The 19,315-nt window shown below is 42.6% G+C and overlaps 1 protein-coding gene across 1 annotated transcript in view; it reads right to left on the reverse strand.

Moving 5' to 3' along the window:
* Window positions 1-10,930: 10,930 nt before the first annotated feature.
* The window catches only part of LOC124721469 (sorting nexin-7-like), a 191,176-nt gene continuing 182,791 nt past the window's right edge, over window positions 10,931-19,315 (reverse strand). The window contains exon 10 of the mRNA XM_047246463.1: window positions 10,931-11,030. Within this exon, the coding sequence (XP_047102419.1) occupies window positions 10,947-11,030 (84 nt within the window). The 3' untranslated portion in view covers window positions 10,931-10,946. The remainder of the gene's footprint in view (window positions 11,031-19,315) is intronic.

Here is a 19,315-nt window from a genome sequence, read left to right on the forward strand (position 1 = left end):
TGAATGGTCAGCGTGACTGCTGTCCTAAGGGGCCCGAGTTCGATTTCCGGCTGCGTCGGGGATTTTCTCCGCTCAGGGACTGGGTGTCGTGTTGTCTTCATCATCATTTCATCCCCATCCAGCACGCAGGTTGCCTAATGTGGCGTCGAATGTAATAAGACCTGCACCAAGGCAGCCGGACCTGCCCCTTAAAGGGGCCTACTGGCCACTGACCCCAAATGCTCATTTCCATCACAGGACTTTCATCTCACATGTGTGGAAACGTGACATTAATGAACGAAGATTTATGCGATGTACGAACGTTTAGAGGAATGTGTCACGTTACATCGCACGCGAAACCAACTCCAAGATGATTCTCTGTCTTCCTGAAAAGTGTCAAATACAGTAGTCAACTCGCGTGTATGTATCTGTACATGGGAACAAGCCCGAAACAGCAAGAGGTATCCAAGAAAACATCGACATGGAAGTGAAGGGAACCAGGGATACAGTCAGTCTTTTTCCATCGAGGCAGCATTCTACTGCATGTCTATTGATGTAACAGTGATACATGCGAGTTGTAAGTACAGGGATAAAATATATATGAGGCTGTTTTTTTTCCTAGGATGATTCTGTCTATGCATGCTTGGTGTGTGGCTGCCAGTGACCTGTGGTGGGAATGACTCACATTTCCCATTAATGGTGGGAGCTGCCCAAATTGAGAGGCCTATTGGAGTGTAGGAATGTAACTGATTTAAGTATGTGTTGGATAGCTTTCGTGATCATGTGGAAATTTGAGAAGATTCAATATGGACGTGTGTTTGCACTGGACCGATATTTCCTCCCATGTAAACTGTTTGGTGGACTGCTTCTGCACATTTCGTGAAAGACAGGTGGAAGACATGTTTGCTGGTTCTCTAGACATGAGAAACACCTTAGTTGACTTTGTAAATTGTAGGGATGATTTGGAATCTGTTACATCACTGACATCGGTATTCACAAGTGGAAATATCAGTCTCCTCTATTTTTTTTCGAGTTCTCATGTGAAGGACTGCACAGACGGGACAAGTTCCTAGCTACTCAGTGGTTTACAGCACACTCCACGTTGCTAAAGTTTGGGGTTTGCAGAGAAATGATTTCCAGACAATATCTCCGGAATTATGTTGGGCAAGCGATCGGTAGGATACTGCTGTGTGCTTGATATCGAGAAGTACTGCGAAAATGGTATAATATTATGGCAAACCATGTGAAAATACATGCGTTCTTTAAATCCAACAGTCTGGAGATGAGTATACAAAAGCAAGCAAGCGGGTCTGCACCAGAAACAGTAACGCGTTTGTGTCGAGGCGAAACGAGCCTGAATTTGTAGAACAGTTCTGAGAGTGACTTTGGTCTGCTGAGGGCGCAATGGTCACTCATTGGGCGTGAGTGACTTGTGACCATCAGCTGTGGGAAAATATATAGTGCTGCGAGTTAGTATGTACGATGCAGTCTGTCAGCCAGAGTGTCTGGTGGTCGACAGCTATACGAATGATGTAAATGGGGGATTCTTCTATGGTACAGGATACAAATTGTATGTTTACTACATCGGCATGGAACACCGTGTTATATTGCTGGGTTGGAGATCAGTTTCACCCTCTAATATTCAAGCTCCTCTCCTCAGTGGCAGCACAGTGTAATTGAGTAAGAGTCTTTCTCTGTTTGACGATATGTAGGACACTTTGGCAGTGTTTAACTGTCAGTGCAATATGGCGATCTGTAAAAAAAAATAGTTTTTACCAATGAAAGTCTCATCTACAGGAAACAATGGCAGATGGTGCTCCCACACTGACAGCAGTTTGACGAGTAAATTCCGTGATGAACGGGCTGTCCCATTAGGATCACAGTCGAAAATATTTCTATAGTGCGAACTGTGATGTCAGTTTAACATTGCAAACCTCTTAACTGCTATGCAAACATCTCTCTCAGCACTGGACCTGCGCCACAGCTGTGTGTCATTGCATCAGCAATGGTGCCTAGGTGAACACACATTTTCGGCAGGAATTTCTCGGGTCTCAAGTATGAAAGGGATGCCACTGCTTCATGTTTGCGGACCCGAACAAATAACTGTGTATAGCACACAATGGCGTCGATGCTTGTGCACATTGGAGCCTCTGATATGTCGCGATTGACTATACTTCGAAAGGGATTTTTTTAAATGCACTGAGTGTTTGTGCAGTGCATTATTTTCGGCTGTTTAAGCGTTGTGAGCGTGTTGGCAGAGCGTTATATATGCATTATTTCGGTGATTTATGAGTAATTTGCAGTTCCGCACATCAGTGTCCTGCATTGTTTTGGTGTTGTATGAGTAGTTTGCAGGTCTGTATGCTGTATACTGCAATATTTTAACAATTTACGAATTGATTCCGTGTTTGTACATCAGTGTACTGCATTATTTACAAGCAGTTTGCATGTCTGTGTGCTGTGCGGCATGACCCCAAGCACGTAAGAGCCAGTGTCTTGTATCAGTGTAATAAATCTGTCCTTAAATAAATTGTTCGAAAATAAATAAATTACACCCTTCCTCTCTCCAGCAGCCTAGCGTAGGCTGAGTCATTTTCCCGCCCTTCCCCCCCCCCCCTCCCCCCAAGACCGCCATCTAGGATTATGTTATGAAAGGGATGACAGTGCCCTCTGCTGGCAATATTGTTTACTAGGTTACTTGGACTCCAGACCTTATGGTGGACACACTGGATGAAGGTACTGCCTAAAATTGTTTGAATGAAGACTGCATGCAAAATAAAGACTAATGTCCAGCACATGCAGATTCCTGTTCCTGTCAGTTCCTAGGAAGAGGTGGCGGTCGGTTTACGTAGGTTAGTGGAGGTAGCCCAACTGCCCTTTTTCCCGCCATTTTCTTAGGCTAGTAGAGGCAGCCATGGTGTGTTGCATTGTCCTGATGGAATTTGAACTTCCCACCAGGTGGGCGTGGCGCTTACCTGCCAAAAGACGCCATCTTGGATAATGGTACTTGCATTATCAGATGACGTCACGGTCACCATCTTTGATGACGTCATCGTCGCCATCTTGGATACATCTGGGAATAATCGAGAGTGGGATGGTACGAACTTTATACCAGTACTAACGACATCATTACAGACGGAGCACAAGCTCGGATTAGGGAAGGATAGGGAAGGAATCCGCCATGCCCTTTCGAAGGAACCATCCCGCCATTTGCATGGTGCGATTTAGGGAAATCACGGAAAACCTAAATCAGGATGGCCGGATCTGGGTTTGAACCATCGTCCTCCCAAACGCGAGTCCAGTGTGCTAAACTCTGCGCCACTTCGCTCAGTGGTGAATGTAGAAATATGCAATAAATGGAAGACCCCGGTCAGTAACACTCATTACTGCATGTGGACAAATAGTTACCTGACTGGTCAGTGGCCTATCAAACACGAAATCACGAATTCTGTTGCTCACCTGAGACGGTACATCGTAGATAAACAGTCTGCTTTGAACCTGCTTGTGTGGAGTGGTGATGAATGCCTTCTGTAAATTTAGTAACACGCCGTAAATTTGAGACCCCCTGTCACCAGCACTCATTAATTCAGGTGAAGAAATAGCTAGTTGATTGATGTGTGCCTATCAAACAGGAAGTCACGAATCCTGTTGCACTCTGAAACGGTACTCCTTAGGTATATAGTTTGAACTGAACTAAGTTGAGAAGATCGTTGTATTGAGCCTTCTGGAAATTTCGAAATATGCAACAAATTTGAGACGCCCTCTCAGTGGCACTCATTACTTCACGTGAAGAACGTATCAGTCGAGTTATCTGTGGCGTATTAAACACTAAATTACGAATTCTGTTGCACGTCTGAAAAGGTGCTACTTAGCTACACAGTTTGATTCAACCAGCTTGGGAGATACGGTGTCAAAAAGGCCTCTTGAACCCTAGAAATATGCAATAAATTTGAGACCCCCTGCTGTTAGCAGACATTACTTCACGTGAACAAAGAGTTAGTTGGTTAGTGGACTATCAAACAGGAAAAGATGAATCATCTTCCACATCTGAAACGATACTTCTTTGGTACACAGTTTGACTTCATGCTGCTTGGCAGGAACGATGCTAGAAACCTTCTGGGAATACGCAATAAATCGGTTGCGTGCATTACTTCATGTGAACGAAACGTTCAGTGGCGTATCAAACAGGAAATCGCTAATCCTGTTGCACAATTGAAACGACACTTCTTAAGTAAACAGTTTGGTTTGAACCTGATTGAGAGAACTGCTGTCGACAGCCTTCTGAGAATTTAGAAATATGCATTAAATTTGAGACTCACTGTCAGTAGCATTTATTACTTCATGTGAAAAGAGAGTTAGTTGACAGATTTCTGCCCTATCAAACAGGCAAGTGGGAATTCTGTTCCACCTCTGAAACAATAAACCTAAGGGACCCAGATTGATATGAACCTGCTTGACGGTAGTAGTTCCAAAAGCCTTCTGGGTATTTAGAAATATGAAATAAATTTGACACCTCCCGCCTGTACCAATCATCACTTCACGTGAATAAAGTCCTAGTCGATTGATCTGCGGTCTGTCAAACAGGAAATCGCGAATCGCCTTGTACATCTGAAACGTTAATCCTTAGGTACGCAGTTTGATTTGATGCTGGTCGAAGAACGGTATGAAAGCATTCTGGAAATTTAGAAATGTTTAATACATTTGAGATCCGCTGTCATTAGCACTCGTTACTTTACGTGAACAAAAACTTCATTGATTTATCTGTGGCGTATCAAACAGAAAATCACGAATCCTGTTGCATATCTGAAACGATACTCATTATTTAAACAGTTTGATATAAACCAGCTTGAGCGGTACGGTGTCGAACACCTTCTGGAAATTACAATATGTACAATAAATTTGAGACTCTCTGACAGTACCACTTATTACTCCACGTGAAGAAGGAGTTAGTTGATTGCTCCGTGGCCTATCGAGCAGGAAACGACGAACTATGTTGCACATGTGAAACTGTCCTCCTTAGATACACTGATTTCGGTCTGCTTGGGAAGTAAAGTGTCGAAAGCCTTCTGGAACTCTAGAAGTATGCAACAAATTGGAGACCCTATGTCAGTAGGACTCGATCATCAGTCCCTGGCTGCCTGGGATAAATGGTGTCAAAAGCCTTCCGTAAATCTACAAATATGCAATAAGTCTGACACTGCCTGTCAATAGCTCCTATTACTACACCTGGAGAAAGAGCTGGCTGATGATCTGTGGCCTATCAATCAGGAAATCACGATTTTTGTTGCTCATGTGAAACAATACTCCATAGCTAAACTGTTTGATTTGAACCTGCTTGAGAAGATTGGTGTTTAAAGCTGTCTGGAAATTTAGAAATGAAATACAATAAAATTTCAATAAACTGGAAGCAGTCTTGATCGCATAAATTTTTTAATGTGGTGACCGGTTTCTATCTTATTATAAGATCATCCTCAGACCTGCAATGAACAAGAATCCTTATAAACCTATAAAGAACGAAATCGTATATTGATAAAACAGTAAATAACGCTGCTGTACCATAGATGTCTGCTGGAGGCGGAGGCGCGTGGCGCATGGCAACCCTTTTGCTTGTGACTGGTGATGTACTGCAACGTGAAGTTTATTTTTTTTTGTGGCAGGTTACTAATACATAGCGTCAGTGGTTCAGATCCGATCCAACTGTCGCGGTGGCGGAGGACAAGTAAGAGGAGACTCAAAGCAATGGCTGAATCACAGCCGAGCATAGCACTTTGAAGGTGCGGCGGTGGAACTTTAAGTTCTGTGCCACTCTCCGACAGAGGAGGGGTGCAGTAATGCGCCAACTCTATGGTCAAGGAGAAAAGTGGCTGGACGTGAACAGGCCACTGCTAGTGACTGTACGAAATGGGCAGAAAAACGTGGTCGTATTGGGCCTATCGTCAGTCATAGCCCGAATCCGAGTCCTCCAGGATGGTGAGCGGAACTGGGTTGCGCCGTGCAACTGTAGTGCCGATGGTTTGGAGTCCAGCGATTGTCTCACGGAGGAAGTCCACTTTTCTGTACAGTTGGCGAGCCTTATGGCGAATGGTCGTCTTGAGAAGGGCTGTATTTGTCTCCTCATGCAGAGTGACAATCCTGGTGAGCGGAGGGCCGTGAAGACTCCAACTGAGAACAATCGTGGCCCACACAGAGGAACCATACGTTAGTGAGGGTAGGTTCAAATGGCTCTGAGCACTATGGGACTTAACATCTATGGTCATCAGTCAGTGAGGGTAGGACAAGGGGGTGATGCAGCTGGAGCTTGGTATCTAAATTCGGCTCTTGGTTGGAGAAGAGCGGGTACAAGGCCTTTGTCAACTTTAACCCTTTATAGGTGACGTATTCTGTGTGACGGTGGAAGAAAAGTTTCTTATCCAACCAGACTCCGAGATACTTGGTAGCTTGGGCCCACGGGACCCAGACACCCCCGATTGAGATGTTGTTTCGGAGTACAGGGAGCCGTTTAGTGAAATACACAGCCATGGTTTTGGCAGCATTGAGGGTCGTTTTACTGGAGCGACACCAGGTGACTGTTGCGTCCACTTGCCTTTGGAGGCGAGCAATGGCTTGATCAGGATTACGGCCGGTCATATAAAGCGCCGTGTCATCAGCGTATTGTGTCAAATGGCAGTGACAGATGATGGGCATGTCATTGACATAGACATAGACATTAAAAAGAAGTGGGGATAGCACATAGCCCTGAGGGGTACACGTTGACATGTGTCATACACTGGAGCACTTTCCTCACTGAGCAATGAGAAAGGTCCTCTGGTGAAGGAAACCATCCACGATCTTAAAGTAGATGTCAGGGATTGGCGTTTGTGTCAGCATCTTATACATCAGGTTGTCGTGCCAAATCTTATCATAAGCATTCTGCACGTCCAAGAAGATCGCTGCCGTCGACATGCTGGAATTAAAACCCTTGCTGATGTGCTCCATGATCCAGAGAACATGCAGTTCAGAGGACAGGTGGGAGGTAAACCCAAACTGTTTGGGACAGATCATCCCATCTGCCGCCAGAGGCTAGGAAATGAGGTGGAGTATGAGAGACTGCAGGATCTTCACCATGGTGTTCAAATCGCTGATAGGCCTGTTGTTGGTAGGTATCATAGGGTCTTTAGAAGGCTTTGGGATCGCAATAAGCTTTGCCTGTTCCCACCGTGGAGGGGAAAGGCTACTCTGAAGACAACAGTTCAATATCCTGGCGAAAAGGACCAGGGGCTTGCGCAGTAACTGACAGAGATGTTTGTTGATGATCCCATCCAGGCCAGGGGTCGAATTACCTCGTTTCCTCTGGAGGATTCGGAGCACTTCCACTGTGGACGTAAGGCGAGGGGCTATAAGTGGTGGCCTGTTTCGGTAGGCAGCTACAGCCCTCAGGATATCTTGGTCATCCTGGAGTGTACCTGGCGTGGGGTCCAGGACGAGCAGTTGGGTTTGGGCCTCAAAGGCATCAGCCAGGGTTTCCACCACACAGAGGGTATCATACATGAGACCAGTCGCCGTCTGGATGGGATGGTGGGTCTGCAAGGTGGTATGACGCAGGGTGCGGACGACAGCCCAGTCTAATTTATGCTGGAGGAGAAAGGTGGACATCCTACCCTCCCACTGTTCCGATTTCCAATCCACTAAGTGGCGACCGAACTTCTGGTGGAGATGCTTCATGCAACACTTGTCCCGAGGGTCATAGTGGAAGCACCGGCGGCGGCAGCGGTTCTTTTCCATTTTCAGTTCATGCAAAAGTGGAGGTAAATCATCCAGTGGGGTTAGAGCCCTAGGAATGTGGGAAGTAGAGACTTTTACTGCGCACTGGATTTTCACAGTGAGGTAGTCAACCGCAGGTCTAGGTCCAGCCAGGTGCTGTGGTTGAGGATCCTAGCAAATTTGGCCCAATCAGTAACCGTGACAGTAGAACGGACGTCAAACGACAATGCAACATCGGTAAGGTGTAGAAGGACCAGGTCATGGTCAGAAGTTAGGTCATGTACTGTTTCCAAAGAAAACTGTACAGTAATGTGTTTAAAAATGGCCACATCCAAAACATCCGGCTGGCAGTTGGAGCGAACTGGTATGTGTGTAGGAGTGTGTGGGCCATAGACAGACAGTGCCAAGGTATCTTCCTGCTCGAGGAGGAGACCCTTGGGATTGGCGACACGAGAATACCACGCTGGATGTTTTTCATTGAGATCAGCCCCAATGATAAGCTTGTCAAATGACGTCAGCTTGCAGAGGTCGGCCTCAAGGAGTGGTTGTTTAGGCCTCAAATAAGGTGCAGCAAATGTGGTGGCCCCAAGTTGGGTAAAGACAGTGACAGCTGTAACCTCTATGCAGTCCAGTGGCTGAAGAGCCTCTTGGTTGTGGACCGACGCCCTGCAGAGGACCATGGCTGTGCCTCAACTGCGGTGATTGAGCCAGTCAGTCCGATAGCAGACCATGTTATGTAGGCAAAACCTGTCGGTCGGCTTAAGGTGTGTTTCAGTAACAAGGAGAATATCCAGATGGTAGTCATGTATGAAGGTGTTGAGTTCAGTCTTCATCTGTTTGATACCATTGGCATTAAGGATGCAGACGACAAGATCCCTAGGGGGATGGTGGCCGTGTGGTGGGCGAACTGCCATTATAATAAGATCTGGCTGAGCCCTGCAACCAGGGCGATGACCTTCATGAGCTTGTACTCCGACCAACGGATTTTTTGAGCCATATCACGAATAATCGCCCTGATGTGGGGCTCCGTGACAAAGGAGACAACCTGCAGGATTTCTTGCATGTCGTCCCGAAAGGATGTATCAGCCTCCCCAGCTGGGGGTATTTCCCCGGCGGGTTGCTGGACCCTGTGAAAAGCAGGCACAGGAGTTGGCACAGGCAGAGCAGATACCACCCCGACAGGTTGAGCCACTTTAGCAGGTGAGTGAGAGTACGCTGGAGCTGGTCTTTTTGTTTGGTGATCGTTAGCAGCCGCCGCAGGAGATGGACAAGGCGCAGGAGAGCGAGCCACATCGGCAAAGGCGGGCATATAGGACAGAACCAAAGGGGGCTCCTGTGGTGGAATTGCAGAAAGGGGCTGAACATCCCCTGTTGGAGGAACTGCAGTTTGGCCCCGAACGAGGGGGAAATGGGTGAAATCTCGTGGGGTTGGTGGCAGCCGATTCGACCGAGGTTGCTTCCTAGGTGGGCGGAAAGACTTAAGCACCTTTTGACACACAGGGCAGCCATTCCAGTAGGCCAGATGGTGGCGGACATGAGAAGTGCCCTGACATCTGGCACAGGTGGGCTTCTCTGAGGCTGGGAGAGTGCAAGTCTCCGATACATGCGGACCTACACACTTGACACACCGCAATGGCAAGGAACAGTAATTAGTAGTGTGGTTCAAGAGCTGGCACGTACGGCAAATGGAGGTCCCGACGCGGCCTTCATAGGATTCAGTGCACACTTTAGTGCTCAGAAGACACTGGATTTGGTAGATCCTTTGAATATCATCCCTACTAGAGAGGGAGACCACATATGTGGGCAATGGGATTAACCTGCGGGTCTCAGTGTCCCTCTTGCTGTATTGATGGACCAAAGGGTCTGGGAAGTTGAGACGGAGCAGTTCCCTCCTGACATCCACTTCCGTAACTTCAAGTGGCAAGTCTTTAATGACAATTTTTGTATTCCTGTCACCAGAAACTTGGAGAGTGTAGTAAGGAATTTCCCGCAATTTGACGAAGTCAAGGACAGCAAGGTAATCACCTTTGTTATCAAGGAGGTACTGGACATGGTCCTGCTGAAAGACAGCCCGCAACTGGCCACCAATGAGGCGTTGTAGTTCAGCATTCAGCTTTAGGTAATTCTTTGGATGGTATACTACAATTGGAGGGATTTTCTGCTCCTTAGATTGTGCAGGTGGTGGAGCCTGAGAAACGGGACCAGGAGATGGACCCGTGTCCATGGCATCATCGGGCGCAGCTTCCCCTTGAGAGGGCGCGGCAGGTGCAAAACCACCGCCACGGTGACGAGTGTTTCTACACGAATTTTTTTATCCCTATTTGCTCTTCTTTTAGAATCATATTTAGAATCGTCTATGTCTTATCATACCACCTCTTGGAGGCAAAAAATAACTTAAGTCTCATAGAAAAGAGACGCATTTAACGTTCTGCTTTCTCGCCGCTTGAAGCGCTACTATCGCTCCAGCTGTCAAAAGGTAACAAATTTTAGAGCGCTGAGTGTCGCGACTGTTAGGTTACACAGTAATATTATTAAGAACTTTAAACAGAACCCTGATGCCACTGACGATTTATTTTTCAGAAGTATTGCAAGACTTAATAAAAGAGGCAGATGGTTTTTCCATCTAGAAAATCGTAACAAACAAACAGCATTTTCAGTATCCCCAGCCATTAATAATGTAACATATTTATCATCATAAAATATTGATTTTACTAATAAGCAGGCTACTAAACGTGACTGATTATTCACAAGCTGATATTCACAAATTTCAGTTCGTTGTTAACGGTTTTCAATGTCCAACAGCGAAAGAAAATATTAAGTAAACCACGATAGTATTAAAACTGTTTTGACATTTCTTACCTTAGTGTTACGGCTAATTTTTCGTCAAGTTTTATTGGATATAAATATCTATTTGATGTACCCTTCCTGAAATCGTCTGTGACCATAGCTAGGAGGTAATTAAACTGGGTGATGTTAAACCGGAAGAACTCACGAAACTTTTTGTCCTCGTTTTATAAATGACGATTGGTAAGTGCCCTAAAGACACCTTTGTCAAGTCTCGTCCTGAAGATGGGATGTGTTACAGCGTTTCCATTATGTAGCTGTTGGAGTAGAATGTCTTCTTCTTCATCATTTTCTTCCAGCAGCAAATACAACAATAAATCATGCTCACTCATTTTGAGAAACGCACGTCTACTGCCACGAGCTGCTCCCGACTGAGCTGCAGGCTACTTGCATGGGATGCGCTCAGGCAGCTCACTCGGCGCCAACGCCCTCGGACAAAATACTTCAACCAGTGGTGGATCATGGGCCTACGTTCCAGGGAGACCAGGAAAAATATTAGAAGAGCCCAGTAATAACAATAATAATAATAATAATAATAATAATAAACCCCGTGGAGGCCCAGGAAAAGAAAAGGCCTCCGGTATGTTCTGCCAGTCGTAAAAGGCGACGAAAAAAACAAACCACTAATAGGGCTAACCCCCCTTTTAGTGTGATTAGTTGGTTCCAGACAGAACTAATGAAGCCTCGGACAAGTGCTATCATGGTCGGGGGACAACGCTTGAACCCTATGCCTGTCCACAATGGTAACGACACTGCTAGCCACACGGAAAATGATATAAATCCAAATAGAGGTGTTTTGCAGGATATGCTTCCTGCAACCACTCTAGAAGGAAAACAAAGACAGAGGATGAGATGGTCAGATGAAGTTAACCGACACCTCATGTTCTATTATTACCAAGCATCAAAATTAGGAACCAACACAACTGGATACACATCACAAGTATACACAACATTTATTACCAGATACCCTGAATTAAAATTTTTCACAGAACAACTACTAGCTGATCAGATCCATGTAATAATCAAAAATAACAGGATACCCCAGTCAGAATTAGAAAACATCAAACAACAAATACTGGAACAAAATAATGTGTAATCAGAAGAAGAAGAAAATACAGTAATTGACTCAAACATCCCAGAGCAAACAAACAAAGAACACCACACATCAATTAAACAATCAGAGGAAAACGAAATCTTAAGACAGCCACCAGAACAAGCACAAATAGTACATGAAGTGACACACATGTTAGATATAGAAGCAAAATTTCAGCTAACATATATACATTACAAAGACACAAATACGGACATTAGACTATTCTTGCATAGACCACCAAATAACCCACAAGTCGAAACAACAATAACAACTATCAACACAATCAAACACAACAAAATAAAGGAAAATACAACTATGGAAGAGTTACAACTACTGGTTTATACAGGAGCACTCACTGCACTACATATACACACTAGGCAGAGATCAGAACCAACCAACACACAGAAGAAACCCAAAAAACCAGCATGGCAACACAGGCTACAGATCAGAATACAAAAACTGAGAAAAGACATCGGACAGCTAACACAATTTATAAGAAATGAAATATCAGACAAAAAACGAAAAAGGTTAGGTAAAATCTCACAACAAGAAGCAATAGAGCAATTAGATGAAAAGAAGCAGAAATCACAAGCATTGGCCAAAAGACTTAGAAGATACAAAAAAAGTGAAAATAGAAGGAAACAAAACCAAACATTCAACACAAACCAAAAGAGATTTTACCAGACAATAGATAACACACAAATTAAAATAGACAATCCACCAAACATAACAGACATGGAACACTTCTGGAGCAACATATGGTCCACCCAGTACAACATAACAGACATGCACGGTGGATACAAGCAGAAACAGACACATACAAGATGATACCACAAATGCCTGAAATGATAATTTTGCAACATAAAAGTCACCCGAGCAATTAATTATATGCACAATTGGAAAGCCCCTGGAAAAGACAAAATAGCAAATTTCTGGCTAAAAAAGTTCATCTCAACACATTCACATCTAACTAAATTATTTAACAGTTACATTGCAGACCCATACACATTCCCTGATACACTTACACTTGGAATAACTTATCTGAAACCTAAAGATCAAGCAGACACAGCAAACCCAGCAAAATATCGCCCCATAACGTGCCTACCAACAATATACAAAATATTAACTTCAGTCATTACACAGAAATTAATGACACATACAACACAGAACAAAATTATAAATGAAGAACAACAAGGCTGTTGTAAAGTAGCATGAGGATGTAAAGAGCAACTGATAATAGATGCAGAGGTGACATATCAAGCTAAAACTAAACAAACGTCACTACACTACACATACATTGATTACCGAAAAGCTTTTGATAGTATACCCCACTCATGGTTACTACAAATATTGGAAATATACAAAGTAGATCCCAAATTGTTACAGTTCCTAAACATAGTAATGAAAAATTGAAAAACCACACTTAATATCCATACAAATTCAAATAATATCACATCACAGCCAATACAGATTAAGCGTGGAATATACCAAGGAGACTCATTAAGTCCTTTCTGGTTATGCCTTGCTCTGAACCCACTATGTACCATGCTAAATAATACTTATTATGGATATAATATTACTGGAACATACCAACACAAAATCACACATTTGCTATACATGGATGATCTAAAACTACTGGCAGCAACAAATCAACAACACAATCAATTACTAAAGATTACAGAAGTATTCAGCAATGATATAAGTATGGCTTTTGGAACAGACAAATGTAAGAAAAATAGCATAGTCAAGGGAAAACACATGAAACAAGAAGGATACATATTGGATAACCACAGCGACTGCATAGAAGCGATGGAAAAAACAGATGCCTATAAATATCTAGGATACAGACAAAAACTAGGAATAGATAATACAAATATTAGAGAAGAACTAAAAGAAAAATATAGACAACGACTAACAAAACTACTGAAAACGGAATTGACAGCAAGAAACAAGACAAAAGCTATTAATACTTATGCTATACCAATATTGACCTATTCATTTGGAGTAGTAAAATGGAGTAACACAGACCTAGAAGCACTCAATACACTTACACGATCACAGTGCCACAAATATAGAATACATCACATACATTCAGCAACAGAAAGATTCACATTAAACAGAAAGGAAGGAGGAAGGGGATTTATTGACATAAAAAAACCTACATTATGGGCAGGTAGACAATTTAAGAAAATTCTTTCTAGAACGAGCAGAAACTAGCAAAATACACAAAGCAATCACTCATATAAATACATCGGCTACACCATTGCAATTTCATAACCACTTCTATAACCCTTTAGATCACATAACATCAATGGATATGAAGAAAGTCAATTGGAAAAAGAAAACTCTACATGGCAAGCACCCGTAACATCTAACACAGCCACACATCGATCAAGTCGCATCCAACACATGGCTAAGAAAAGGTAATATATACAGTGAGATGGAAGGATTCATGATTGCAATACAGGATCAAACAATAAACACCATATATTACAGCAAGCATATTATTAAAGATCACAATACCACAACAGATAAATGCAGACTTTGCAAACAACAAATAGAAACAGTAGATCACATCAAAAGCGGATGTACAATACTAGCAAATACAGAATACCCAGAAGACATGACAATGTAGCAAAAATAATACATCAACAGCTTGTCATACAACATAAACTAGTAAAACAACACGTTCCCACATACAAGTATGCACCACAAAATGTACTGGAGAATGATGAATACAAATTATATTGGAACAGAACCATTATAACAGATAAAACACCACCACATAACAAACCTGACATCATACTCACCAATAAAAAGAAGAAATTAACACGACTAATCGAAATTTCCATACCCAATACAACAAATATAAAGAAGAAAACAGGAGAAAAAATTGAAAAATACATCCAACTGGCTGAGGAAGTCAAGGACATGTGGCATCAGGATAAAGTTGACATTATCCCAATTATACTATCAACTACAGGAGTCATACCACACAATATGCACCAGTACATCAACGCAATACAGCTACATCCAAACGTATATATACAAATACAGAAATCTGTAATTATTGATACATGTTCAATTCCCCGAAAGTTCCTAAATGCAATGTAACATATACCGTACAGTTAAAAGGAAGTCACGCTTCATCAAGGTCCATGTCACTTTCCATTTTTAACCAGACCTAAGGTCTGAGAAAGGAAAGAAGAAGAAGGATGATGATGATGATGATGATGATAATAATAATAATAGTAATAATAATAATAGTGGTGGTGATGAGGATGGCACTCTTATTTACAAACGAACTGGTAGATTGGGTATTTGAGTGTTATTACTTGTAAAACAAGTTATCTTAATTCTTCTTCTTCTTCCTGCATCTTCCACAGACATCGCCATGTCTATCAGTTTCCAAGTATTCGCGGTACTGGTTTTTCAACGGAGGTACAAGCAAGACCTAATAAGCGATCCTGGGCCATACTATTCCTCTAATACGTTGTTATGCGTTAAACACAAGAGAAACTCCTTCCAACCGAATTACTGTGAAATGTTTGTTTATGATGAAAAGAAAATAGTCTCCAGTTCGACACAAAACCAAGAACGATTGAAGAAGAGCTACAATATTATCCAACACCTCGAAGTACACCTGTTTGTATATTGACAGCAATGAATTGTCAATGCATTCATCGATCATTTCAGCGCTATTCATTGAAGCTTCAGGTTGCGAATTAGTCGACCGGTTCGTGGAACTTAAAATGTCGATCAATTTATCTTCATGTCTTAAGCTTTTTCATGTAAGCTGTGCATTCTCAGACAGCATTGTTATAAAAGTGTGCATCATTGTTTTCTTTCTTCAGAAAGTTGAAAAGCAGTTCAATTTTTAAAAATACTTTCGAAAACAGAAAGAAGAAAAATAAAGTCGAAGTCTAGTAGGCTATTTTTGAAATCCGCAGACTTATCTTGTAGTCATTACACTAGAGTCTGGACTGTCAATTACTTCATTTACAACCTCAATTAGTCCCAAACGGTTTTCACGAATGGCAGATATTATCCTAGCGTTAGTGCCATCTACCAACAATACTGTCGACAACGGCCATGCGTTTGGAAGGCCGATAGAAGAAAGCAAGAAACACCGAAGCGTGGATAAAAAAAAAAAAAATTCTCAGATACTTATGTTATAGCTCTGCTGCAAAACTACAAATCAGTGAGTAAAAAGAGCTAGGGGGTAATTTGAAGGACCCGAGTTTGCAGGCCTTGGAGTCCACTTGTCTCACAACACTAGAGCATTGTGACTTGTCTGGAACATCTGCAGCTTCGTCCACAAAGCATGCATAAAATAAAGTTCTAGCCAAATTTCAATGCATACATTCATAAATCTCATTTATACGTTCCATCAGTATGTTCTGTACAGTTTTGGAAAATCCACGGAAATAGCCCATCTTCTTCCACTGTGCTTACATCTCTTCGTTTCTGTTTAGCACGAGCTTAAAAATGGCTCTGAAACTTTCGGGGTTCAGGGAATCTTCTGTCTCATCATAACCTCTGAATCTTGCTCCTGCTTACACGAAGGACTTGTGACGCCAATTAGAATTTTCATGATGTTTCCGTTAGCTTACACTTCATTCTTGTGTCTGATTTTCATCAGTTTGTGATGTTCAAAACACGTGTTTGGCTAATTATTTATTTGAAATGAAACTACATACTTAGAACGGAATTGTCCAGTAAGACATATCGAAACCAACCTTGAATTTTTTTTACACAGGAAGAAGACAACGAAAGAAATGCACTGTCAAAATTTTAGCCGCTACCAGGCACTGCAAGTATAGAAAAAAAATCTAAATATGGACACACAGAGAGAGAGAGAGAGAGAGAGAGAGAGAGAGAGAGAGCTGAGGTCGGCAGTACATTTGTTAACTGGGAACACGACACAACCCGATCGTAATTTGTAAAGGATGTCTCAGGTTACCGTTCGTTGACACTTTCTCTGACACTACAGTGCAAAGTAACTATTCTCTCGAATTAGCCACTCATGCAACATCTATTACAAATTATCAGTTGCTTTTTGCAGTATTGATAGAGGAAAGTGCCCGAAAGCAGACCGCTCTCCTAAAGTGGACCCCCTAGTCTCCTGAACTCTAGCGGCATCAAGTGTAAACACTAGCTTACGCTTCTATCCGTCTGTAGTGGAACGCACCAGTCGCCCACTTCACTCATTGTTCGTCTGTCCGCCATTACGTATTCTGACAGTGGTTGAAGTTTTCACATCATGCTACATTTTTCAGTATTTCTCCAAGGTATAGGAAGGTAAGCGTTTACACCCGTATATATTCTTAAATGGTACGGTTCAAGGTCTTTGTTTATCACTAAACCGGTTCATTTAGATGTTTGGTTAAAAATTGATACCGTTAAGAAAATGTAGGCTATAGTTGCCAAAACTGGACCCCACTTGGTTGCCTAAACTGGACCCCTTATACTTTCATGTTTGAAGTCTACCTTTATTTGTGCACACTCTTATTCTTTTGGAATTGTGTTTCAGATTCCAAGAGGATAATGGGAATGGTTGACCAAAGAAAGTGGAGTCCCTCTAAAAATGACTAAAGCTATTGACGCAGTTCAGAAAAAGAAGATGGGTTGGCAGAAGGCCAGTAATGTGTTTAATGTTCTAGAAACAACACTCATGAGGTTGTCCAACATAAAGTATGGCACACTTGAGGAAGCAGCAAAAGCCACAAGAGGTAGACCTACAGTTTTGGGTAAAAAAAACTTGGGGATAAACTTGTTCACTATTGTCTTGCTATGGAAGCATCTTTCTTCGTGCTTACTCGTAACGATTTACGAAGAATGCCGTGCAATTGGCAGAGTGAAATGACATTGAACATCCTCTCAAAGATGACATTGCTGGGAAAAAGTGGGTTAGGCTTCGCCACAATGATAAACTGTCAGAGAGGAAGCCTACTGGAACATCCTATGCTAGGGCTTGTGGATTCAGCAAGGAAAACGCAGAGAAATTTCAAAACCTTCTGGAAAATCTTTATGACTGGTTTAAATTCACTCTTGACAGAATTTACAACGTTGATGAGTGCGGCATTACTGTGGTACTGTCAAAAGTAGGAAAAGTAATTGTCCTTAAAGGCAAAAAGCAGATAGCCTCCTTAACATCTGGAGAATGTGGAGCTCTTATAACAATCGTTGCTTGCATGAGTGCTAGTGGATCATTCGTGCCTCCTTTAGTGATTTTTTCCACGGAAAAATATGAGTGAACAGTTGAAAAAAGGTGCTCCAGCAGGAGCAATCTTTGCAGCACACCCTTCAGGTCGGATTCAAATCAACTTATTTACTCAGTGGTTTCGACACTTTATTGAATTCGCCAAACCTACAGAGGAAAAACCTGTGATGTTGCTCTTGGATGGCCATCTTAGCCACACGCAGAATATTGATGTTATAGACTTGGCAAAATAAAATCATGTCACCATTGTCTCACTGCCACCTCACTGCTCACACAAACTGCAACCTTTGGACAACTTTCATGGGTTGTCTCAAAGTTTACTACAATGAGGAAATTAGGCAGTGCTTAAGGCACAATGAACGTGCTGTGAGTCCTTATGATGTAATGGAAATCATGCCAAACAGCCCAAAAAACAATTAATGGATTTAAAGCAACAGGAATATACCCATTGAACAAAAACCTATTCTCAAATGATGAATACATTGAAGAAGCCAATAAAAAACGAGATTCATCTTCCTATGAAGCTGCGTCAATCAAACAATTAGTAGGAAATCAGGGGTTTTCAGAGGACAGAGAAGAATGTGATGACACAAATCACCCATCGACTTCGAAAAGCCTCGGTGTTCCTCTATCATCAGTTACACTTGAAGATCCTCAGGCACCACATCTTCTGAGACAAGTCCATTCGATATCACTCCCATTCAAAATGTGTGTGAAATCTTATGGGGCTTAACTGCTAAGGTCATCAGTCCCTAAGCATACACACTACTTAATCTAAATTATCCTAAGGATAAACACACACACCAATGCCCAAGGGAGGACTCGAACCTCCGCCGGAACCAGCCGCACAGTCCATGCCTGCAGCGCCTTAGACCACTCGGCTATCACTCTCATTCCAAAAATTAAAAAGAGCACCTCGAATAGGGGACGAAAGGCCTGCAGTTCTACAGTCATCACATCTACACCTTATAAAGCGCAGTTGGTGGAAGCTCAAATAGCTAAAGAGGACAAGGAAGCTGAACAGCAAGCACGGAGTCATGCTCAAGGACTGAAAAGCAAATCCAGTTGCGGGCGCTGTTCAGCAGCAAAGTCCTTGAGTAAACGGAGGAAACTCGTGAACAAACGTTTAAACTTCGAGAAAAATGAGAAGGAATCTAGCACTGAAGATGAACACAGCGTATCCCTAGGAACATCTGAATTGGAGTTTCTCCCTGGAGTTACCCCATCAAATGATGATGATGCATGGTGTATGTTCTGTGACAGAAAATTTTCTGAATACTCTAAAGGGGAACTTTGGGTTATGTGCGTTATGTGGTCGTGTTGGGCCCATGTAGATTGTTCTGGGGCTGAACGGCGTGTACATTTGCGACTTTTGTCACTGAACTATCTCATTTTGTCATCTACATTTTATGGTTTAATTGTTGAATATATTTTGT

This window comes from Schistocerca piceifrons, chromosome X (assembly GCF_021461385.2).
Source record: "Schistocerca piceifrons isolate TAMUIC-IGC-003096 chromosome X, iqSchPice1.1, whole genome shotgun sequence".
Taxonomy (NCBI): domain Eukaryota; kingdom Metazoa; phylum Arthropoda; class Insecta; order Orthoptera; family Acrididae; genus Schistocerca; species Schistocerca piceifrons.